The sequence below is a fragment of the Phaethon aethereus genome, assembly GCF_964289735.1.
Source record: "Phaethon aethereus genome assembly, chromosome: 2".
Lineage (NCBI taxonomy): Eukaryota > Metazoa > Chordata > Aves > Phaethontiformes > Phaethontidae > Phaethon > Phaethon aethereus.
This window is the reverse complement of record NC_138582.1, coordinates 41448155-41474012: the sequence shown is the minus strand read 5'-3', so window position 1 is coordinate 41474012 and position 25858 is coordinate 41448155. Positions and strand designations below refer to the sequence as shown.

Sequence of the window (25858 nt, the reverse complement as noted above, 5' to 3'; positions counted from 1 at the left end):
CACGGACAATAAACAAGACTGCTTTGAAAATATGCTTAACTATTCTGACGTACAGTCGTCCCTAGAAGCATCTCACAGAAGAAATCACAACCACATACCTTTGTTTCAAGACTGCAACCACTAGTCTTCTCATTTACTTTTTGATTTGGTCTCTGCAATCGTTAGCAAATCATTAACCAAATCAAACTAGAAGAGAGTGCTCTCCAAAGAACTGGTAGTTACAGAAAAGATGAAACTGTAACAATGAGCTATACAGATGCAATGAACCACAGATGACTTGGCCAGGGTTTCATAAGAAAAAGGGCATGCAAAGTCTTCAACATTCTTCTGTCACAGAAGCACAAAGTATGACAAAAAGGACCAATATGGGAATATAACCTGTGTACATACTCTACACTTGTTCCAGTGTTAAAGACCAATTGATTGCTGACACACACGAGGATCTGAATGTTAAAAAAACCCCTTAGCTGAGAACTTGCAAAGTAATGTGACAGCAAGGAAAATTTTACGACAAAGTAATTTCACTTTCACATTAACGATAAGAGTTTGATACTATCATTTTACTAAATACAGCAGTTGTCATACCATGGTCTTCATTATAATCTCCATGCACTCTATCCTCTGTTTGAAGAAAAAAAAAAATCAGTACGAAAATTCATGGAATTTTAAGGCAGTAAATACACACAAATAATACAGAACCAAGTTTATTCAGGACAAAAATATATTCAAAACTATAGTATATTATACTGTATTGAAGTTAGTAAGAGTTCAACAAAGGTGAAAATTTCTAAAAGATCCTGTGAAAAGAACTGAATAATTTTCTGGCATCACAAGATAGATTTAAAAATAAAGCACTATCAGTAGGCTTTTCTTTTACAGTTAATGAAATCATCTATGAATTATCTGCAACTCATAAATCATTTCTACGTACAGCAAACTTCTACAGGGGAATTGTGGAATTCGCTTGTTATGGCTTGCTTTAATTTTTAAATTAGTATCTTTAAAAAATTTTTAAAGATACTACTTTTTTCCTGACACATCACACTAACTTCAACATCTTTGGCAAATTCAGATTGCTTTTTAACCACATAAATAATTATATGCAATTTAAAATAGAAATATCTATTCTCCTGGAATGTTAACTCTCAATATTCTGCCTGTTTGGCTGACATTACAGAAAAGTACTATTCATGTAACTCTTTCTATTTTTTCAGAACTTAAATAAAAATACAGATGTAATAACTTGTTAAGGAACTGATGCTATCTATAAGCTCCAGTGTTTTGAGAGTTTTTTTGTCTTGGTTTGGGGACAAAATTCAATGAAACTTGTATAAAAAGAAATAAAACTTTAGACTGTACCTGTGTAATGTTCCACAGCATCTTCTAGCATCAGCTCAGAGTCACCTTAAATAAGAATATTTAATATTTTATAATCTAATCAAATTTTCATGTGAAATAGCACAAGAGAAGTCAAAAAGGTCATACATTTATCTCAAGAAAACAGAACTAAACATCCTGAGTTAACACTACATTTTATTTGAAAGCAACAGCTGGATTGTAAAACGCATCCAGGAGCTACATAGTAAATCACACAATATAAAAAGTTCATGCATATTTGTGTTTAGGCATAAAATCAGGAATACAAGTAGGTCTTTGACAATACATTGATTAGACTGGAAGAATCCTTGACAGAAGAAGATATTTACATAAGTATTTGTGGATTGGATTCATGCAATGTTGTGTTCACAACTGTAATGGTAACATAGCTGCAAAAATCAGGGTTATCTGAAACTAAAACTGTTGACTAAACAGTTAATGTGACACATTACTTTGAAACATTTTTTAAAAAGTGTAAGTCATTATATTATAATCTGAAGTCATGAAAATTTACAAACCTGGCACTTCTGGATCACTTACTGTCTTTTCCACATCCACATCATACTCATATGAAACTGTAAATTAAATATGAAAATAAAAATATTTTTAAATTAAAGTATTTTTAATATTTGATTATTTTAACTTGCATCCATATGTCTGTCAATAGCTAAATGTAGCTCCCTATTCAAAAACTGACAAATTAAAACCTTACAGAGATTTGCAACTTGACAATCTAATAGGTGTTGGGCCACCCTCTCTTCTAGTCTGCTGTTATAGCCTCAGTAGGAAAACTAGATCCACGACAATTATTAGCCACCATGAATATTTTTCAATAGTTCTTCTAATATGAATAAAAAAGGTAATTGTCACCTATCCTCAAAGTTTTAAAGTAGCTTCTTTACTAACGTGCAGGAGAACCACTGGTGATGATCTACACAATACAAGAAAAAGGCCAGAAATCAGACCTTGAGAAATATCTACATTCACTTCTGGCACCACAGATTTAAAGCAATTTACTTTTTTTCATTGGATAGCTAAACATGTGGATTATTTTCCTCTGTGACTACAATTCTTTGCAATGTTACTAATATACTCAGTATTGATATATCTGGCAACACATGGTACTGAAGGTAAAGTAAATACTCTTTTACTTTGGAAGCATCACAGCTCAGATTCTAAATTGGTAAATGAAAAGTACTAATCTCCCATAAAGACAAGAATAAGGCATTTTAGCTGTATCAAATAAATAGAATTATTCTTCTGGCATATTTGGCATCAAATAAGACTGTAAAGTCCAGAACTAACATTGTGCCAAAGATCAGCCTTGTCCAAACAGAAATCAATGTCTAATGCAAATGGAAGAGGCTGCCTGTACTATGAAGAAAGATTATCACCATCCAGAAGAAAATACTTACCAGATAGCAGGGAAACCGTAATATCCACCTAACACTTCTTCATAATGGGAAAGATGAGCTAATGCCATTGTACGTGGTATCAAACACCATATGAAGATGACTATAAACTAATTGGATTAGTCCAGCCAAATTTGCAAAAATTTTTAAAGATGAATTAGGGTGTGCAGAAAGACAGTGCAGGAATAGTTCAGAATGAAGTCTTCTGTGCTGACTCACTGTTGGATAGTATTATTGCCATAAAAGAAATAAAAAATCCTTAAGGAAAGCATACAAATTGTATGCTTTTGAAAGGGGACATGTTCCAGATCCCAATCATACACAACAGCCAGAAACACATAAAAAAGCAGAAATGAAGTTCTTGCACAAATTAAAGCAAAAGTTTCCATATCTATCATCCCTTCTTTTTAAGAACCATAGCAAATATACAGTCATCTCAGAGTAAAAATATCCAAGACAACCAAGAACAGTTGTTCAGAGGAATAAAGATATTCAAACCCATATATTACTAAACCAGTCTAACTTTTCCTATTTTGCTTTCTTATATCATTTGCTACATTTAGTCAGAAAACAAATATTACTGAGTTTGGAAAAACAAAATTATACCTGGAGCTTCATATGGTTCAGGCTCCACAGGTCCAAGATCATCTGCCAAAAGATCAGTATCTGAGAAACAAATATGTATTTATAAATTTTAAAATTTTTAATTCATTGCATATTGCAAATCCTGTAACAGAACATTGTGCAAGAACAGCCAAATTTCTAAACCGAAGTGCTAAGCAAATTTATTCTAATGCCAGCAAGATATGTATATAGATTGAAAGAATAAAGTTCATAATTGTATTCTTATATACAGCATTGAGAATGTGTATACACACATAAATTCTATACATATCTCCTCAAAAAAAGACTCTCCACATTTTTGTGTGTAAATGTAAAGAAAGTAGAACACCTTTTACTTCATTAAAAGTAATTTTAAAGATTTAAAGTAACTGGAATTTTAACATCTCATCTATTTCCCTACTTTAACTTGCTCTTTGGATGAATAGAATACAGAAACAAAGAGGTGTAATAGACCCAGACTGAAAAGAATTACTTCAGTTGTGAAGAAAAGAATCTCATTATACTTCCAGCAATCAAAATTTTCAGACAACATCCATTACATGAGTTTTTCAAAAAGGTAATAAGATATATGTAAAATTTTCAGTACTGCAGATAAAAACCATTCAGAAATATTTTAGAAATAAGAAATAAGTTGGATTTTGATCATCATGATTCTGCTTTAATATTTTGATTACTAACTGTTTTTTTCATCCTGTCAATGCCTCAAGGCAGCTGGACATAAGCATCTTCTTTGTAAGATGTTATGTTCTTTGCAGGACTTGCAATACAGGTCATGTATAATTATCTGAGCGCGCCACAATGGAAGGAAATCAGAGTGAGAAGTCTGTCTACAAAAGGCTATGCTAATAAATTCTTAAAATTTAGTTTAATAAACTAGAAAGTCCAGGAGCAGACTCCATACAAGATATTATAAAAGTCCCTTTATTGGGGGGAGATATGCATAGCTGGAGCACAGATTAAGTTGTTTGGTTGAAAGCCAATATAGCAGTAAGTAAACAATAATATATAGCTACCCAGATTCCAAAACACATGGCATTAAAATATTCCATTTTGATTTAAAAAAAAAATTTCTATATAATACTTGCTATAGTTAATATTTGCTAAGTCTCTATTGCAAGTAGAAATTAAGAACCAAGTTTTTAATGAGACATATTTCCATTTAATCTGTCCTTATTTTTGGCAAAATTTAATTGCATATATATTTAGCCATCCAGGTACCTTTCTGAACTGAGTCTGGCATCTCATATGCTTCTGGCATTTCATTCTCTAATTCTCTGAGCAAGTCATCTGTTGTAGGAGCTTCAAAAGGTTCTCCATGTATTTCTTCCTTCACTTGCCACTGGTCATTTAGACTTTCATCTGCGTCTACATGTCTCTCTCCTAATCAATAATACAGATTGTTAGACAATACATACTCTTTGGTAATTATATTACCAGCAAATAATCAGACTTCAGCACACCTTTTGTGTTTTTAAACTAGTCTCCAAAGGGGACACGGAGGGGACAGATGACTTGTCTGACTGAGATTTGTCTAGTCTATGGCAGTATTTATAAATTCTTCAACGATTTCTAAGTGTTAATGCATTACCAGGCTGGGAATGGAGAGCTTCATGAAGAACAGACTGAATTTCCTCTTCCAATTCTACATCAGCATTCTTGTGCTCTAAAAGGATTATAAATTGCAGTGAAGTTAAGTGCAAAAGGCAAAGTCTAAACAATAGCTCAAGGCTTGCAGCTTTTAGTAGCCTCCATAAAGTTCTTATTCTACTCCACAAAGTTCCATAGAGAATGACTTGGTAAGCCTCTGCAACTCATGATATTACAGAAACAATTTGGTTTACTCTCCAACATAGAAAGTATTGCATCAGTCACATCAGGTTCACTCTGACGATGAACTGGAAGAATTTATCAACACTGGATTTTCTGCACATATCTTTTTCTCAGTGGCAGTAACATTAGTAACTTCAGATAACTACTCAAACCAAGAATTCTCTTCTAAGTAATTATTTTACTAACACTTTCATCCATTATTTTCTTACAATTTAGGCAGCAGCACTAGCATGTCATATGTCACAAAAATATGTCACTTCACTTGCAGAAGTAGCTTTGTTGGCTTTATAAACAGGGAAAATAAGATACTAACATTACAATATCAAGGTCTTCTCCTGGCAATTCACAGCAGAATAAATCACAAACTGATTTCAGGGACAAGTGACTGTTATCTAACACACCTGTTAACACAGATCTAACACATTTGTTATTCTAACTGGGTATACTGCTACATACATATCGCAATCACAACTGTACTGCAGCAGAAAGTTATTCTGATGTGACATGGTTCCAATGGTAACCATAAGAGCGGACAAGAGTGCCTTCTATACATTTAAATTATAAAACTTTCATGTTCAGTGATTTATATAATTATCAATCGTGATTCCCATTAAATAAACTATAGTGGATAAGCCACACATGAAAGATTTCTTTTGCTACTCAAAGAAATACCACAATGAGTTTGCATGCTGAGGAAACAGAATTATATTTCAAATGAAGCATCATGTCTTTTGTTTAACCTACAGTTTACAGAAGGCCTTACCTGATTTGACATATGCCTTCTCAGCAGGCTGGATGGTCTCCTCAGATTCCGGTGACGTTGGCTGTGCTGGGACAGATCTTTCTTTAAGGCCTGCATTTTTCAGTTACAAAGTTAACTTTATGCTCTCTTTGATCTGATTCAATTATAAACTAAGAAAGTTGTTTTAATTAAGTTAACTGATGTTAAACTCTCCAAAACGTATTCAAATGATTAATCACAATTAAAGGGCTGTCCTGATACAGTGATATATACAAAGACTGAAGTGTATTCAGATAGTAAACAAATATGTTTTGAACACAAATACAATGAGGGGGAAAGAGAGACAGAAATTTAAGTACTTGTCTTTATTTCAAAGTAACTGAACAAACGACTACGCTATTCTCAAGATCTATTCAGCATCCAGAAGAAAAATACGCAGCAGGTTTTTCCCACTGATTTTCTCTTTGGGCAAAAAGTGCTTCATATGATCAATTTTGTACATTTTATGAAGAACTGATTTGAACCATATAATGTGCTGCTCAGAATGAGAAGAGGTATTTTGAATTCATCTGTTAAATCTTAGAGGAAGAGAACTATAGTTTCTTCAAAATAAGGTAATCTCAATCTCCCGTTTCTTTTGACAACTGAACTACTACAGAAAAAGTATGACAGAGAATTTCACCACTAAGATGCTTACTATCTATACCACAGAGTCTTTCTAGATCAAAACACAATGAAAAGAAAGCAACCAATAACAGCAATGATCAAAACCATAGTAAAAGATAAAGACAATTCATAGCCTTGAAAGATTATGCCGCATGTTAAAACACCACATCCCCAAGAAGGAATGTATTGGTACTAGCCTAATCCTCCTCTCAACCATCCTCTAGGAAGGATTCAAGCAAGACTTAAACAAGGGAGGCTCAGACTGTGTATAAGAAAAAACTTCCACACGTGCACCCAGACACTCCCACCGCCATGAGGACAATCAAATCAGTGGAAAAGGCTGAACAGAGAGGGTGTACATTCCCATCCTTGGAGGTTCTAAAGACCACACTGGATAACAGGCAGTTTCATTTGAACCTGGTCATACTTCTGAGATGACCCTGTTTTGAGCAGGATGTTGCAATAAGGATCTCCTGAAGTTTCTTCCACACAGAATTCTCCTATAATCCTACATCATTTTTCCTAGGTTCATATTTAGGTATGAGTTCCAAGATCAACTAAGATAAAACTACATTCTTAAACAAAAACACACGCTGCCCAAAACAAACTAGCTTCTCAAGAGCTGTATGCATGGAAGTCAATAGAAAAATAATATTAAAAAAGCAGAAGCTACACTGTAATGAACACTCCTGTATTGGTAACAATCTTGTAAAAGTAACTTTAAGTAGAACAATGTAAGTAGTATATTTTAGGTGAATAAAGTTTTTTAAAAAAATAATTACTAGGTTTCTACTGGAGTCAAATATATCTCAATACAAACAGGACTAACCTCAAAACAACTTTGTGTGAACTAGATTTTATTATTTTACGCATCATGAGAAAAACATACATTCATTCCATTACCCTATAAAAGTAATGGGAACAGGAAAACCAGAATTAATCCCACTTACACATTTTTACATTATTTAAATTACATGAAGATAAGTAGTTTGGCTATATCTAAAAGCACTGTAACTAAGAGTCTACTACTAAGGAATTAAGATCAGAAACTAGAGGAAAAAAGCCAAATTTACACTTCATTTTTTGCCAATTTTCTTCTGCCATTAAAAAAACACTGAAATATTTGAAAACATTATGAAGACTTACATTCATCTTTTGTTGCACTCATATTAATGGCTACAAGAGTAAGAAGTTACTTCTTTCTACAATCATCTTTAACTACATAAGGAGATAAACCCCGTTATTTATATTAGCCATTGTCTCACACTTCAGCACCTGGAAGTGTAGAAACAGCCACCCTGCCTTCACAAATTCAGTTCACTTTCCTTACATATACACTTCTTTAAAGAAGTTCTTGTATCATCCGATAACCCACATCTCCAATTCCAGACAACCACTTGCTCTGCTTCATGAAAAATAAATGGATTCAAAGTGTTTCAAAAGATATTCAGAGCCAACAAGCCCTTAATGTGTGTAAAAGGAAAGAAGGGACTAGCAAGAGTATTTCTTTGTTTTGCTTAGACATTTCTCAACTTTCCCTTTCAGCTTTTTATACACATCCATTGTGTTTATCACTGATTCCTATTGAAACCTGTTGAGTATGTAATATGTTAAGTCATTTACTGTTTGCAAGATACTATTTTCTCTCATATTTTTACCAAAATAAAGTTGCACACAGGTTTTACTTGTGTGGTGCATTCTTTTAGTTTATGTGGTAACGTAAATGACAATAATATTTCAGAGAGATATACAACAGCACAACATATCTCTGGGGCAAAAATCTCATTTTATTGTTTGGCTATCTGTATAGCTTGGAGTGCTGCTCAAATACAACATTCTTTGGAAAAAAAACAAACTTTTGTAAAACCAGATAAACTTTGGGTCACAGATACAATAATATGTTAATCAGTAAGGCAACTCATTCCAAATTTCATACCCTGACAGTTACAACTTCTGTCACATTAGGGGAGAAAATAAAAAGTGATGTGCACTATACCACTGTGCCACCATTCTTGAGAAGTGTGATTTGAGTGCTCCTCTACCAAATATGTACCTTAACACGTATCAGAGCAAAGATGCATAAACATGTCTATCATCACTGAAACCTAAACCAAAACGCTCGTTATGCAAGTGCATTTATCAGATATTCATTCTGTCAAGTTTTCTGCTATGCACCATAATGTTCATAACACACACATCTTTTCCCTCCTTCTTCACACATAGATAAATATTTAGAAAACAGCTTGGTATATCATCTCTGTTAATTATTATAGCTAGAATCTTAAGCTACTGCACTATTTTCTACCACTTTAATTTGAACTATTTTTCATAATTTCCTCTGGGAAAAAAAAAAAAAGAAGGAAATCAGATTATATCTTACCCTATTACCACATCTTATACCCCTAGGGATCAAAGCATCTTAGAGACACATATGTGACGTATTGAAAGTCTGAGATAGTGTATTTCCAACTGTTAAATGCAAAATTTAAGCAAAACCATGAAGAGAATCAACCTTCAGGACTTTAATCTTACACCACCACCCACATGCGTATACTCATGCTCAATTTCACTTCTTAGTTTTGTTTCCTTTAAAACAATACTGCAGTATCACAATAATAAATCTTCAATTTTCATTACAAATTTTGTTCTGAATCTTGTGTAATTTTATTGTGCAATTAATATTTCAACACCTAAGTGATATTATGTCTATTAAAATTCAAAAATATTCATTTTCCACAAACTTGAAAGCAAGTATAGATTCAATAATATAGTGAATTATCTCTGCAGAAATGTTTTGCAACTTTGTTTATTCTAATGAGTCTGCTGGATAAATCATTCCTCAGTGCTAAAAATACAGAAGCTATAACAGCAAACTAACACAGGAACTCACTTACAGAACTATCACATACTTCAAAAGTGTTGTTTGAAGAAAACAGTAGTTGCAAAAATATATAAGCTGTTCTCTAGTCAAGTTCAACAAGAATACAGTAGTAGTAGCATATCACTTCTTAAAATGTGATTGGAATCCAGCAATACCCATTAATGGCAAAATAGGTGGCCTAATTTTCAGAAGTATTCACCACCAGAAGCTTGGAAAACTCAGAAAAAAAATCAGGATACAGTAAACTTAAAAGTGACAATGAACCAAGTTTTCAGACTTAAACATAGGTAAAAAAGAAAGAACGGGCGGAAGAAAAGCAGAACATACTGTCACAGGATCAGTAAATAAAACTGTTGCAACACTTTTGTTGAGTATAGACTGAAGTCTCATAAATAAATGCAACACTAAAGTTGGTTTGAGTGTTTGTGTATGAAATAGTTTTTTCAGTCTACTTAGGGGAAAAAAGTTTAGCAAGGAGTAATTTACATTTATTTGCTAAGTTCCTATGACAATATGTTCCATTAATGCTCCTCCTGATTGTTTTTGTGAAATGGAAATTTTTTTTGTAACTCTCCACTATATGAGTCCAGATAATCCTCTTGATACTGCTTTTAAGCTTGCATTTGATATACATTACACTTTCATCCCTGCATCAAGAAAATAGCATTTTAATACAAGAAAGTAAAGAGAGGGGAAAAAACTCCCACCAGATTTAGAGTATGCTTGAAGTAATTGGCATCAATTTGACATCTCAGTTTTCAATACACATTGAAAAGCCAGGCAAATTAACATAGGTACATATTTGAGTTTCACAGCAGACATTTTTGCTTTTGCTTACAATGCCAGTATATGCTTAACAGTTTTCAACAAATGATTATATGGAGCCTTTGCTCAGACTTATTTCCAGAAAACATTATCTTCTTATTGCCATAGTTACCACATTCACATAAATATGCTGAATTTCTCATTCTTGAGATTTGTTCCTCATTAGCACAACTGGAACTCTGTTTATTTCTTTTCTTTCTTGTCTTCCTTGGATGGGTTTTTAACTATCTTTTTTGTTTCTTTGTCTTTTCCCACCTGAATAGTACCATCCTTTTCACTGGCTGATTTTTTTGTAGTCTCCTTGGATTTTACATTTTTGTCTAGGCCTTTTTCCTTTTCCTTTCCTCTGTCTCTTTTAGCCTTGTCAGAATCTTTCTTTAATTTATTCATATCAACAGCTTTCTTGTCCTTTCGATCAGTAGCATCTTTTCCTTTCCTGGCTTTCTTTTTTTCTTCCTCATCTTTGATTTCCTCCTTCTTGAATTCCTGCTTCTCCTTTAATTTCTTCAGGGGTTCTTTAATTGCTTCTTTTACTTTTTAGTTTTCCATTTAAAAAAGAGGAAATGTTCAATAAGAGAACGATTCTTAGATCAGAAAACATCTTATGAGCAACTGATAAAAGCTTTGATCGAATTCTTACTTAATGTTTGTTAGATGACAATTTTAAACTTGTATAATTAACTATTTAAGCTTTAAGCAATTTAAACAAATTAGTTCTGACTTTTAGCAATATCTCAATCATGCAGCCAGCCAATAACCTTAGCTTACTGCAACTGCATCTGAATAAAGCATTAACCTAGTGAAAAACATGCCTCTATTATCTTACTGTTAGCTAACTTCTGCAGAATGTTAAAAACAGTTTTCTCTGTGAGCATGAAAATCAATGTATATTTTGGATCTTTGACAACGGTACGACCACTGTAGGATCTTGATATATCAACAGCAGCACTAAAAGATATTTTTTTCCACACTTTTCTCAACTTCCTAAAACCACAAATGAAAGTCTTATAATTACACAAATGTATGCTACAACATCTACTGACATTGTTACCTCCAATTAGGCCAAGACTTAAAAATGTATCTTAAGTATCTATTTTACAAAAGAAAGAAGTAAGTACACAATAATTAAGAAGACACAGCAATGCCCTGGTGAATTAAATCAATTCCAAAAAGGTTAACTTGGTTTGGCCATATTCAGTGAAATCAAAGTAAAAATTGTAAATTAATTCTTACATCTTTGATTTTCCATATATAGCACTATTAGTAATACAACTCCAAAAGTAAAACAAAGAAAAAAGTATTTATTGTGCTTATTTTCTCTATTTCAATTCACATTTGGCTGTGACATGGTGTCTAGATAATATATCAGAACTGTCAGAACAGCATCCTTGAATTGTTCAATATTTTCTTCCACTTTGCCCCCAGTTGTGAAAAACATTGTCAGTACCAGCAGCATTCGCCAAAATAAGGAATTTTTAACTCAATAAGATTTAGAAATTTTTCTATTAAGTCTCTGTATGCAGTATTTGTATTTAACTTTTAAACTAATACTCCCATGTTAATAAAATGCAATGAAGATTTTATATATAAAATACAATAGCTCTATTTTTATTCAGACCTTTGAGAGAAACTGCAGTCTGTTGAGGTAAAAAGCAGGCAAGTGACAAGATTTCTCCTGTAACATCTGCCTCTAACTGCTGTGTAACATTTCTGCAAGTAACAATACAATCACACAGCTCAGTCTAAAAGGAATAACATCACAGTTCCTTCCAACTGTTTTTTGGCACAAAGCATTTGAAATATATCACACCATTCCTTCATTTTCATATCAAACATTGAAAAATAATCCAAAACTCAGGAATTAATTGTTAAATGACATTTATTACATTCTTGAAAACACACAATTTCCAACCAAGTCATACCAAGCACAATGTGGAACAAATGCTAAAAATTTCAACTTGCATGCAAGATGCTAAGAAAAGACATTCATATGAGCATTAGAGCTTCCCTCAGCAAATGCACTTTTTTTCCTAGTAAGACTTTGTATTACAAACAGCATGCCTTTTTCACATCCTGATAGAAAAAACACATTAAAGTCTAAGTGTCTTTAATGCAACAGAGACTGTGTTCTTTACATAGCACCATGCTGTGTGGAGATAACTGAGCACATCTAAGAAGTTAAGCACCTGAAGTACACCTGGTAGTTTGGTGTTTTGCTTAGGCCAATTAGCTTTGATAGTCTCTCTGTTACACTGAGCACATTTAGCCTACTGTGTCCTGTTCATACAGCAATGTGTTTACAAATAAATATATAGCATAAATCGGTTGCAAGCTATCCTACTTTAAGCTTTTGCAAAATTTATAAGTTTCATCACTGCAATGAAACCTGCAAATAATATTAAAGAGGAAGTTACTGAACCTGACCTAAATTTCTCCTTCTGTAGAAAGACATAGATGAAACTATTTAAGTACAGACAAGCAGAAATTAAGGTGCTCAAGTCCAATTACATTATAGTAGTAGTATCATGAATTCATGTAAGATAATCGAAGGAGGATTTCACACAGAACAAAATCTGCATATACATCAGGACATTTTTAAACATGCAGAATACGAAGTTAACATAAACCAAACAAGACAATTGTTGTAAAAAAATTTGCAAACACAAAATATAATCTCTAGTTAGGAAAGTACTCACATTGCCATTAAACTACAATCAGTAGTAAAAAAATTAATGAAAAATGGGGAGGATAATAGTTTGCTGCATCATTAGACAACACTTAGCCAACACAGCTAGTATTAGTAAACATTATTAAAACCTGCAATCTGTATTTACAATGCGCATGCATTTCAGATATCATTATCTGCATAAAGTTCCACATGAAAAAGAATGTTAAAAATACCTTTGACTTTAGTTTTTTTCTTGGCTACCCCTCCTGGCTCCTCACCTGATTTGTTGCAAAATGGAAATAGGTTACGAACATATCTGTGATGTTCAACAAACATGACATAAAATTATCCAATCTGCCATGCCATGTAAAAAGTTATCTTTATAGCACACTGCAATGCTATGGAGAGATACCAAATGTTAACTCATTAAAAATAAATCATCTTCAGTAGCAAGACCACCGCAAGTACTGAGATGGAAGACTAATTAATCCAAGAAAAGTACCACATTACCAGATGCATGCTACTTGAAATGCTTCTTAGAGCTAGCTCAGTTCTCTCCAGACATGTAATTATGACCAATATCCCAGCTGATTTCTCTGCTAGGTATTATGCCAGTTCTCTCTGAAACCCACTAGCTTTTATTTCTATAAAATTCTATAAATATTTAATAACTATATTAACTGATGAGATCTTCAAGCACCTATGTACTGTAGATTATATAAACTGAGTATTTTCTTACAATGAATTACAACCTCTGTTTCTTTATCCAATGGAGAATGTGTTTTAACAAAGGTGTTGCTCATATTCCAAAAAGCAGGCACCATTTCATTTTTGTTAAAACACTTACTGCTTTACTTAACACTATTTAAGACTGTTAAGATTTTTATTGAAAAAAAAATAAACCTTACACTCCAAAGTCAGGTGCTGCCCTCTTTCCCCATTTTAGCCAACAGAAACGGAGGTCATTCAGCATGTTGACTGTGCTTTATACCTAGTTCCACAAGAGGCGTGAAAGAAAAAGCCTTCCCTAAATACAAATAAGAATTAGCCTCAGCTTCCTAATACCATAGATTGGATTATTATATTATACCAAGAGACTGGATTATCACCATCGTGCTGCTGTGGATTAAGACCTTAACTCCACAAACACAGCTACCTTAACCACAAAAAAATCATGTGGATTGCTACCCAAAAACCAACCAGAAAGTTAAGAAAAGCTATGGGAAATGTATTTTTAAAACTCATGCATAATCTTATTAAACTAGACAAGAAATTCCCGTGTCTGAATGAGAAGCCTAATGTTGAGACACTGTTGAGGCCATTAAAGTAATTTTAATCATCTTACATCTAATCCCTACCTTACATGTTTTCAAAGTATCAAGCACTGACATGAGGGCCAAGATTTCTTTAAAATGGGTTAGCCAGGTAAAAATACAATTTTTACATCAATTTCCTTACAAACTCAGACCTGGGATATGAAAACCTTTTCAAGCTCCTCCCTCACAGATTACCATCATTGCTGAAGTCCAGAGTTCTAACTTGACAAAATTCATTATTCAATCTTATTACTTCTAAGCAGTGTGTGGAACAATAAGTAAATGATTTTCTCATGTAAAATGAAGAATAGACTCCAACTTTCTTATACTACAGCATCAATGACAATATAAATAATAAAAGGTACTCGAAAGTTGCACAAAACCATATTCGTATTTTGAGCTCCTCCCCTCTTTTCATAGTAAAATTAAATGTTACGGTATTTTAAGATACACTCTTAAAAGCATGTCTTGACAGGGAAAACAAGAAGTTTTACAAAGACCAGTACACACAAAAATTATGATACAGATATTTGAAATTATTTTTAAAGTATATGCACTATGTTGAAAGACTACAAAATAACTTGTTCACTGATTACTGGTATTTCACTTGTTAAACATTCAGGCAGGCAGTAATTTGTTTCAATCTGCTTTTATACAATGAATAGTGTTCATATTCTCAGCAAGTTATCATGACATAATTCCATAAATCATGTATAGTTTAACATATTATGAATAGACACATTTACAGGAAAAGTCTGTAGAACAATATATTTCAAACTCTTAATATTATGTAATAATCACAAGACAGAAATCCTGCTGCATCTGGATTTCCATCTGGACTGGATCTCTACAATGGCTACAGCACAGGGAAGTCTTGTCTGCGAACTTGAAACAGGCTGAAGCAAGACATGGCTGCAAAACACATTGCTTTTCCAAAACAGCAATGTCCTGGAGCATGCGATGAAATCGAAGTAAACTCATTGCCAAAGACTAAGGCTCTTACAGCCGTGGGGCACACAACCAATGTCCAGAATTTTATGAATCATGTAACCTAACTTGTGGACTCTTACACTAAATTCCAATTCAAGTGTCTTTACACTTTTTTTGAGCTAGTTTTTAAGCTCCTCCTTTTTTTCCACTCAGTCCTACATTATAGATGTCTAGTGATGGAAATACAAAAAGAAATACAGAATTTATAACGATGTGTTATAAATTATGTGTTATAATGGCTTCTCAGAAATGGCTACTATTGGAGTCACTGAATTAAAAAGTAGACTTCAGATTTAACATAGCTGGATAGGTTTGCAGTATTTTCCAAATAAGTGCTTTAAATAGTCATACTAAAAATTAAATATTCATGTCAAAGTGGTTATTTTTACATAATGCTTAACAGTAGATAACTTAGTATCTTTAATGATTCTTTGAAACTTAGAATATTACACAGTATTCCAATTCTGCAACAAAATCCAGTTGTCTCCTCTATTTTTCCTCATAAAAATCTTCAAGAACAACCTCCACAAAAGGAACCCCAAAGTGAGAGCCCAGCTGTAGAATTTCAGCATCAAAAGAAAAATATATGAATACTATTTTTATTCAGAAAAGTAAGAATTGCAAAACAAAAATGAGATACAACACAAAGCACTCTTAAGCAGTTTCACATTCATATATTTAACAATATATTGAGAAACCTGAAGTTTATTCTTGCATATGCAAATTTTATATTATTAGTTTAATAATACTGAAAACTTCAATAACCTTGCTATACCAAAGGCTTTGCCACATGAACAAATTCCTATAAATCAATTTCACCACAACATCTACCTGCATAAGCCCTTTTAACTGACAGCATCACACAACAAACATAAGCTAATTAAGGTGGCTTATCCACTTACATGTGAAAAAGGAAGAGGCTACTTCACATTTACCATAGAAAGCATAGGGTCAGGGTTAGCACTAAGCGGCTGACAGACAGAACTTGCTATCCTTCTGCAGTTTGTGCAAAGCCTGGGTAACAGAACAGAAAGCGTCAAGCTTTAAACATTAGGGCTTGTGTTCAGACTCTTGCCTTAATTCATGAGGTCCCATCAAAAACCTCCTTCACCACACAGAAAATTAGCAAAAGATGTTCAAACTGCAGAACTAAAAAAGGAAATACAAATCTGTAAGCCAAAACAGTTATCAACCTTTTTTCTCTCTTTTTTGTATTCCTTCTCCAGAATTTCAAGTCAGAAAAAACTATGATTGTTTGCATACACACCTGCATGTAATTATTACTGTTATTTTGCATTTATAATATGCTGTGTTGGACATATAAGGTCTTCCGCTAAACAAAATAGCTTATTGAGAGAAGGCTAGCACCCCACTTACCTTAAACTGAACTCATTACCTGTACACAGATTGTCAGGCATACCAAAGCCTGTAATCCTCTTGCAAATGCAAGAGAGCTTTTTTAATTCATAAAGCTAAAAAAATTAAAATACTCTCAATTCATTCTCAGTAAGTTGTTTTATTATCTTTTGCTTACTATCTCTTGCTTATTTAATTCTAAAATTAGGAGAAAAATTCAAATCAGACACACAGGAGAGAAAGCATTTTCTTTTCTGAAGCCACAGATGCGTAAGTTGCACCTTGTATGAGAAGATACAAGAAACCAACAAGCAAGTCTGGCCTTCATTAGCCTCATCTTGAGGAATCCATCCTAACTGACCATAACAAAGACAGTATTTAATGTATTTCATGCTGCTGTGCCACCAGTATGATAGCTGCTTAACTGATGGCAACTGAATACAGAAAATAGAATGCATCTGTCCAAAACGACTGAGCTGTACACAACAGCTTCCCCCCAGCTCTCAAATACTAATCAAATTATGTTTAAAATACAGGTGGTTACCCCCCACCCATCTGACCATGAAATTAAATTAAAATCCTTCTAATGCTTCAATGCATTCTTCTTCTACCCCTCCATCCAACTGTTACATATATGAATAACTGTCATAAAAATTCAATTTCCTCTGCGGCCAGTCAATGGACACTGACTAATAATGCAAAATTACCATAAAAAGAAACCCACAGGTGGTAAGCCTTATTCACTGAAGACTGAACATGATCTCAAAAATGCTTGTGGTTTTTGTGGTTTGGTTTTGTTGGTTTTTGTTGTTTGTTTGTTTTGTTTTGAGTGGGGAAGTACTGGCAAAAAGTTGTTACAATAAGAATTTCATCAGATAAGCAATTTTCTGTTTATTTTATCCCAATCTAAGTTATTCTATATATTATGAGCATTGTGATTCCCCCTCCCACCCATAAAAAACTGTCTGACTTTCAAATTAAATATTGTTGAAGATGGTCACAGAAATCTGGGGTTCAAAGCTTCTGTAAGTTCTCAGCCGTTTTAGATATATGGGTACTAAGTTTCTCCCTCTCTACTACTTCTTTACATTAGTATCACAACAAAGCAAGCAAGAGCTTATGCTACAAAAGTTAATGCAGTATTTTGTTTGAAGGTATTATAAAATACCTTAAATACCAGTTAAAATACCAAACATTTGTTTTGCCATTTTTCGCATGTTGATAAAATATCACATGTATTTCTAAGAATGCTGCCCAAATTGGAAGACTACTTTAGTCACAGATGTTTACTTACGAAGCTCTGTAAAATTTAATATAAATGACCTGTAATGAATACAAAGGTAGCTAATGAAGGCTTCATGTCCAATTTAACATAAAATCACTCAATTTTCATTGTTTACCAGCTACAAAACCTAGCAAGTTCCTTTCACTTAAACAATATAATATGTTCATTAAAAACATTGTTTGTTACTAATTTGCACCTATTTTAAATTCTCAAACAAAAAACCGTAGGTAGGAAGTGGCAGCTTTGCCTTCTAAAATAGTTATTCTAAAATAATATCAAAAGGCAAAGCTGCTACAGTTTTCTATCTACAGTTTAAAACTACTTTTAACAGTTTTCTGGACTTCTTTCAAAATATACTGACTGTATTTTATATAACTGATAGTCACCACAAATCAAACTAAAAATTTAAGTTTCAGTTTCCTCAACTAATTCCAACAATTTATGGGAACACAGAAGCTTCTATGTTGAGACACAGTTCAGTTTTCCTTGCTTATTTGGATATCATATTCAGCTTAACCTTTTTGCTGTTAAAATGTTTTGGGTTTTCTGTTTATTTGTTTTTAAAACTGCCATGCTGGTATAGCTGAAAACTCATCTAAATCTTATTACCACCCTTGCTAGCCAAGTCCTGTTTACAATCACAATTAATGCAATTCATTAAAATCAAACTCATCTTCCCCATACTTTAGGGGAGCTTAAACAGCTCTGCTCACCACTGGTGAGGGCTTAATTGTTAACTTAACAAGAATACCACCAAGCAAGAGTGAACACTTCTGAAAAAAAAACTATATTCCAGAAACTAAACACTCTAGAAAGTTATTTTCTGTTAATATTTACCCTATGTCTCCCCCCACTCCCCTTTTTCTCCTCCTACAAGTTCTTTATCCGCACTGTAATTGTTTTGAAACAGAATTCCACACACTTAAAACAATCAACAAGGAACTTTCATGACATCAAATCAGAACTTTCTTGGCCTGCATTTCATCTCCTTAACCCAAGTGAAACTAATTTACTGATCACTGATGTAGCCATTACCTATTTCAGTGCCTGCAGCTTTCTCATGGTTCAAACAATCCTTCTGTATTTCACTCGAACCTTTATCAGATTATGAATGTGTATTTTAACTATTTGGTATAAACTTCATTAAACAGAATTCTCATAGTAGATGTTTTCCTCTACTTTTTGGCTATCTAGTTCTATTACTGAAGCATCTACAATTGAATTCAATGTTCCAGGACAATTCTTCTAACTCATACTGAGAGTTATTATCTCACAATAGCAATGAAACTTCTTTCTAATTCAAATCTGCTTCTAAAATTGAAAAAGGAAAAAAATAAACAAAACAAGCTTGCTTTACTTCCTACAGTTCAGATACTTTGCAAGTTGATTCCACTTTGCAAGAAACTTCTCAGTAATATTCCACAGATCTACTACCATTTATTTTTCATAATGTATGGTGGGTTTTTTTCCCTTTGCTTTACCTTTCATATATCTCATACTAAAAACCATTAAATTTACATGCTGTTAACTGTTTAAATCCTCAAAATCTTAACTAATCCTCAAATATTTGTAAGAAAATGTGACTAATGTTTATGTGGCTCCATTTCATTTGTAAATCTTAAGCAGCAGTATTAACACTTCACAATTTTATATTTTTTTAAACACTTCACTTGCTTAACACTAACACTTTTTCTTTTTTATTACTATTTAAAATTGTGTAGAAACTTGGGAGTTGGATGATTTAATTAAAGGGTTTTTTTAAACAGCCATGTTAAATTGCTTTAAAATTGCCATGCCAAAGCAAGTGAAAGTTCATTTAATTTAAAAACAAGTTAAAATTTCAGCCTGCATCCACTAGCATTAAAACATGAATATAAACATTATATGGGAAATAGATACTAAGTTAGGCATAGCAGGCAACACAATAAACAACTTCATACAATTTAAATCATAATCTGATTGAGTACACTATTCCTGTATTAAAATGACAGCTGACTTTCAGCTTTTAGTACCCAATACAAACTGCAGAACACAGTTATAATCTGCTCTTTCTATATTAGTAACTTAATGATAGCAGACATGTTCATGAAAAATATTTTTGAAACAACTGTCAAAACAGTTTCACAGGAAAAGGTTTCAAATTTGCAAAACTGCATTAAATTCTTGAATTTAGCAAGGAATAGAAGACATTACATTTTAATTTCCAATTAGTCTTTAATATAGCCAGTATTACATTAGAAATACATAATCACAGCTTCCTGCTTCCATAAAAGGCCCACCTTAAAAAAAACACTCAAACAAATTTAGAACAGCCCTTCTGGTGCGATTGTTGTATTAAAAAAATGACTGAAAACTTAGCTTGAAAACAGACACAACAGTGGCAATAAACCATATAGTGACATCATATCTTCCGAATACAACAGATGTTAGCTAACTTAGAAATAAATGTAAACCTTCTGTAAGGTTTTCAAGCACTTTTAAATTAAGTGCTTTTATTTAAACGGGTAAAAAGAATCTATCTGAGAAATCAGTGAAACACAAAATTATTTATTAAAATCATATTTCACAAGAGAATTATCATTGTCACGTCTATATTAAGGATTAACATGTAAGTATGTATTTACATAATGCAGTCATGCTAGAATACAATCAAAGCTGTTACAAAATGCTTCAGTTAATGCTTGCTAGAAGGACAAATGTTATAGTGTTAACAGTAGAGGTTATTACAATTAGCTTTGTGCACAAAATGCACAAATGGAAGCACATACAGAAACCAACCACACAACTGCAGATACACATTTTATTCTACATATTTACACAACTATGTAGTATTTGTTGTCCTGTCACAAAAATGGAAAAGTCACTGAAAGGCTTTCAACTAGTGAAACTACATTGCATGGCTGACTTTAGTTCAATCTTTATAGCGTCCATTTGGGAGTTTCCCCTCAATGCCATAAATTCCTGTTATATTAAGACTGATGATTTCATGGACATTTTCAAAAGCCAATCAAATTAGTCTCTCAGTCACTGGTTCTGTAAATCCAAAATAACACAAGTCTTTTTTCCCTGAACCCCTTCATTCTGTGACGAACCATCAACATCATCTGCAGCTTCGCTGTCTTCTTCTTCTAGTATTTCAAAAGGAGTCAATACATCATAGAGAAATGAGAGAAAGCCATAAAACCAATCAGAGCTTTCCTCTGCTAAAATATTAAGGACTTCCTCAAGGGAATCAATATTTTCATTACTGCCATCTTTGGTCAGGCCTACACAAGAATAGAAGAAAGAAAGAGAGAGGGGGAAGGAGGATGGGGGGGGGGAAAAAAAGACAGCAGTTAGGTGGAAAGAGGAAATTGTAAAAGAAGGATCTGTGAAAGACATCTCATGTCACAGACAGCAGTCTTTACAGGAATGCTAACTAGGAAATAGAAAGATGTTAAGAAAGTTGAATCTTTCAAAGTACAGACTATAATTTGGACAATAAACATGCACAATATTATGCCAAAATCTTAAAAAAAGGCAGCAGCTTTGCTTTGCCTTCTTCCTAGTCCTAAAACCGAATCCATTTATATTCCGTTTTCTTGTTGCAGCATTTACCTTTAGACACTTTTATAACAGTAATCCTCCACTACTTAAAATCATCCAATTTGCCTTTTTTTTTTTTAAAATCATGATGTTCAAATTTGAGAGTTTGCAATTTATAGCTGAGAATAACATTTAAAAGCAAACAGTATTTAAACAAACTTGTCCCAGACATACTGTTAAGGGTAACATTTATTCTACCATGCAGAATTTTGATTTTGCTTAGAAGTGAGGACTCTGGAAGAGCTGTTTTGCAGTTTATTTTCTTGTTTGGGTTTTTTTAACATGCTTCTCAATCATCTTTTCTATGATATATATTCTACATTATATACGTGATCCTCAGGAATTAATTCCAAACCTGAAGATATATAAAACAGTAGACAAATAGAATAGGTAGCCACTATAAAGGGTGTGTATATTGTCACACAGAAAATCTCAAGCAGGCTAAAGACAGCTAAAAAGTCGAGATGTCCAGAGCAGTAAAGAAAGAGCTTGTCACCTCTAAACACTCTGATACCAGGAGTTGCTATCTTGGGCTATAAGACCCACTGATCTAACCGGTGTTTTTAAAATACAAATAAGCCATGACTAATGCGCTCTTTTTTCCCTCCTGTTTGGTTTTTTTTTGTTAAAATCCACTGTTTTACAGTTATTACTAAACAACATTTCAACTTCTCAATTCTGGGAAAAGTACAACAGAATGACCAAGCAATGATAAACATCAATTATTGGTAAGCTTTAAACCAGGAGACAGAGGAATTTCCCCCACTTCTAAGCAGAACAAACCTTCATTTGTGTTGGAAGGAGAAGCAGAAAAGTAGGCTAAGGCTGAAAACAGGTTGTTGAGATACAAAATTAAGTGAACATGATGAACATGCAGACCACAAAGCAAGATTAGGTGCAGGTTAATGACACATTCAAGAGAGTTCATGGCAGAGACATTTAAGGCATTTCAACATGTTTTTCTTACAGGACATAGTGAAAGTACCAATGATAATTCTGAGGAAATTTCCAAGTCCGTGATGTTCCACATCCTTGTACCTGGATGTCCGGAACCTCTACTTGAGTGACCAGCCATTCTCTTTAATTTTTCACTGGATAGCCCAAAGGTTTAAAAATGACAGATTGAATCCAGGAGGCAATCAAGGTATAATAAATATCCCTCTCCAACTTCTTCCATGGCTTAGTTCTATAAAAATTAAATTTTATAGACTTAACTTTATGCACGGTAGTCAGTCATCATTCTAGTTTGTTTTCAAAATTTGGACCAAGCAAGATGTGAAGACATAAACCGAAGTAAGTAATTTACTTAAGAATGGAAATCTGAATCTGAAATAAAAATTTAAAAAAACAACCCAAAACCAACATAAAATCTAAGTTATAAACATAGAATTATAAATGTTTGTATCATTCTATTCTGTCAGAATCTGGAATTAAATAAACAAAATAAACCCCAAAACACCAGTTACAGAAGACCCCAGGCTTTAGATAGTATTTCTGCAAGCACATGAAGAACCATACAAATGCCCCTGTTCTTGCAGTAAGTCAAGAATAAGACTTTTGGGCAATTATCTTTATAAAACGTAACACTGAGTACAGCAGCATATTTTCTTTGAAAAGATTAGGATACCAAAGGCAACCATAGAAACTTGAAGAATACATTGTATAGTTTTTACCACAAAAACCACCAAACAACAAAACCCCAAACCCTTTCTTTACAATAGCTACCCAAGATTAATACAATGGCCTTTGACTCTAAGGATTAAAAAAAAAAAAGACAAGACACTTCAAGGCAGAGTTACAGAAAGTAACACATTATTTCATATATATATTTTTTCTTTCTTAAAAAGCATTAAAAAACCCCAAACTAATTCATACTCAAACTATTTTTGGCCTTCATTCATCCCCATAATCTAGAAGAACTGCTTTTCAAAGTAAAACTCTTCTACTGATAAGCACACAAGCATGGTAAGAAGTGCCAGAAATTGGTGACAAAAGTGGAACTGCCCAGTCATGCAGCCATGCTATGCTAAATCAGTGACTCGCAGGAAATAACTACTTTATTTCAAGAGAAGGCTAAACATTATAATTTAAATCAAACAGTGATCAAGGGAGTAAAATCTCTATCTATTCAACAGTGTTACTGCATCCAATGGGGCAGAGGGCTTGCCTACATTGATTTAACAACACAAAGCCTTTCTTCTCCTGCAAAAATCTCTTTTACAGGAATAAGCCTTTAAATGCAAGCCTTCAATACCTGAAGGTGCTACAGTAGAATGTGAGAAAAATAGAGAAGGTTATGAAACTTATCCTAAACAGCCGAAACATACAAAAACATTCTTTTAACTCTATTATCTCACCACAGATTTTCAGAATGTGCAATCTTTGTATGACTGCTGGCATCTTTTTCTACTATGGGTGAACCAGGGGAAAAAAAGTTGGTTTACAGCAGCTTGTATTCTAATGTTTACTACCCTTTGTTTGCTGATACACTAGGCTTTTTTTTTTCCCCTCTATTTTCTGCATAACTGGACTACTCTGAACTAAATGCACAACAATATATTGATTGTAGCTGCAGCTCCAAAATTGTACTGCAGCCATTCAAGTAGAATTTCTCAGGATATTGTTGCTTGTTAAAAAGGACTAGAAGTATAAAAAGTGGCTTGGCTCCAAAGATTCTATTACAACAGACATTAGTACTCCCTATGCATGCATTTTTTGGTAATACATACACCTAAAGGCACCGTTTCTCTGTACTCAGTTATCAAGTAGAGAGGTATAACACTCCTTCTGAGAAGAGTAACTTCTTTCAAAAAACAATCAGAGTGAAGTGGACAAAAAGTGGGTAGAGAATTATTGATAACAGCAGCCCTTAAAGGAGCAGATTGAGAAGCCTCTCTTCCCATTACCAAAAGGAATTCAGTAAACAGAATCTCACAAACACCTGTGAAAACAAATCTGCAAGTTAACTGCAGACTAGCTTCAACAAGTTTGCATTTCCACCCTGGATAGTTTTTTTAGAAACGGATACAAAACTAACTCAACAACTACTTGGGGTTGGTTGGCTGGCTGGTTTTAGGTGGGGTTCCCCTCCCCTCCCCTTACTGGGCAAGGGGTGGGCGTGCATGGTAGAGAGGAAGAACATACTTCCTGCACACTGTTTTTAAAATTACACAAATACCTCAAGAGAACTTAATTATCAAATCTCCTTTGATTTCAACAAAAAAAAGAACAGACCCTATCATACCGTATACATACAAGAAATAAAATAATAAAATTTAATTTTTCTATTTAGGTTGCCCAAGTAGTACAGAAAACTACTAAGTTACCAGCTACTAAACTATTCTTTGAAATATAAAACCAAGTCATGCTGGTAGAAGCATTTCTCAAAACTAAATTAACTAAAAAATATATTTATCATTAACATGCAAATTAAATTGTTACATTTGTAGTGAAAACTAAATATTGTGGAAGTGGACAACACTGTACATGCCACAATTTCAATATACAGTATTAAATAATAGCTAAAGAACAGAAGGTAAAAAGTATATGACTTCCTAGCATTAAACATCAAACAGTAGTATCTCCTTTTTAAGTCAATATTAAATTAGCAGAGAAACCACTTGCTGTTACAGTAGTCTGACCCAGAGAAAAATTCCAGGAAACAACATGGCTTCAAACATGGCATATGTACTAACAAAATACTTACAAATAAAATATAAAAGGAGCCATGCATTCAGTATTTAGAAAATTACCCTAATGCAGTTGCATACAGGCTTACTGTCTGGTTTTCTTTAGTACAAACACTTAATTCTGGAAGACAAATTCCTCAAAGGGGAATCTAGTCTTCCAGTTTCTGCATCAAATACGTAATTTTAGCCTGCATAGTGGTGTTTTGTTTTAGTTCATATTAATTGTTATATACAAACAAACACAATAATTTACTGGGAATTTCAGTTAATATTATTATACGGTAGTTTGTAAAAAAATATTTTTATATTCATAATTTTTTATCAATGTCATGTAACTTTTCAAAATTTACTATTGCCTTTGTACTGCAGAAAACACTCTTAAAACTTAAAGGAGATTAAATCACATTTCTAAGTAAGCATTCAAAAATAGTAAAACCAACTTTTGATCTGTGACCTTTTAATGTCACATATAAAGTATAAAGTTTAAATGCATGATAAGACAATCTTATAATAGAAACACTGTCATGTACCGGCAGAATTCCCAGCTATATCAGGTTGCATAAAACAGAGATATAACAAAGCAGCATCAGGTTTCTGGCTACCACCATGGCA

The 25858-nt window shown here is 33.3% G+C and overlaps 1 protein-coding gene across 1 annotated transcript in view; it reads right to left on the bottom strand.

Moving 5' to 3' along the window:
* Positions 1-25858, bottom strand: part of ASPH (aspartate beta-hydroxylase) — a gene marked incomplete at its 5' end in the record, with an annotated part of 111566 nt that overhangs the window by 63104 nt on the left and 22604 nt on the right. The window contains 7 exons of the mRNA XM_081996271.1: positions 586-621; positions 1360-1404; positions 1896-1952; positions 3396-3455; positions 4632-4793; positions 5002-5076; positions 6007-6096. Coding sequence (XP_081852397.1) covers positions 586-621; positions 1360-1404; positions 1896-1952; positions 3396-3455; positions 4632-4793; positions 5002-5076; positions 6007-6096 — 525 coding nt within the window. The remainder of the gene's footprint in view (positions 1-585; positions 622-1359; positions 1405-1895; positions 1953-3395; positions 3456-4631; positions 4794-5001; positions 5077-6006; positions 6097-25858) is intronic.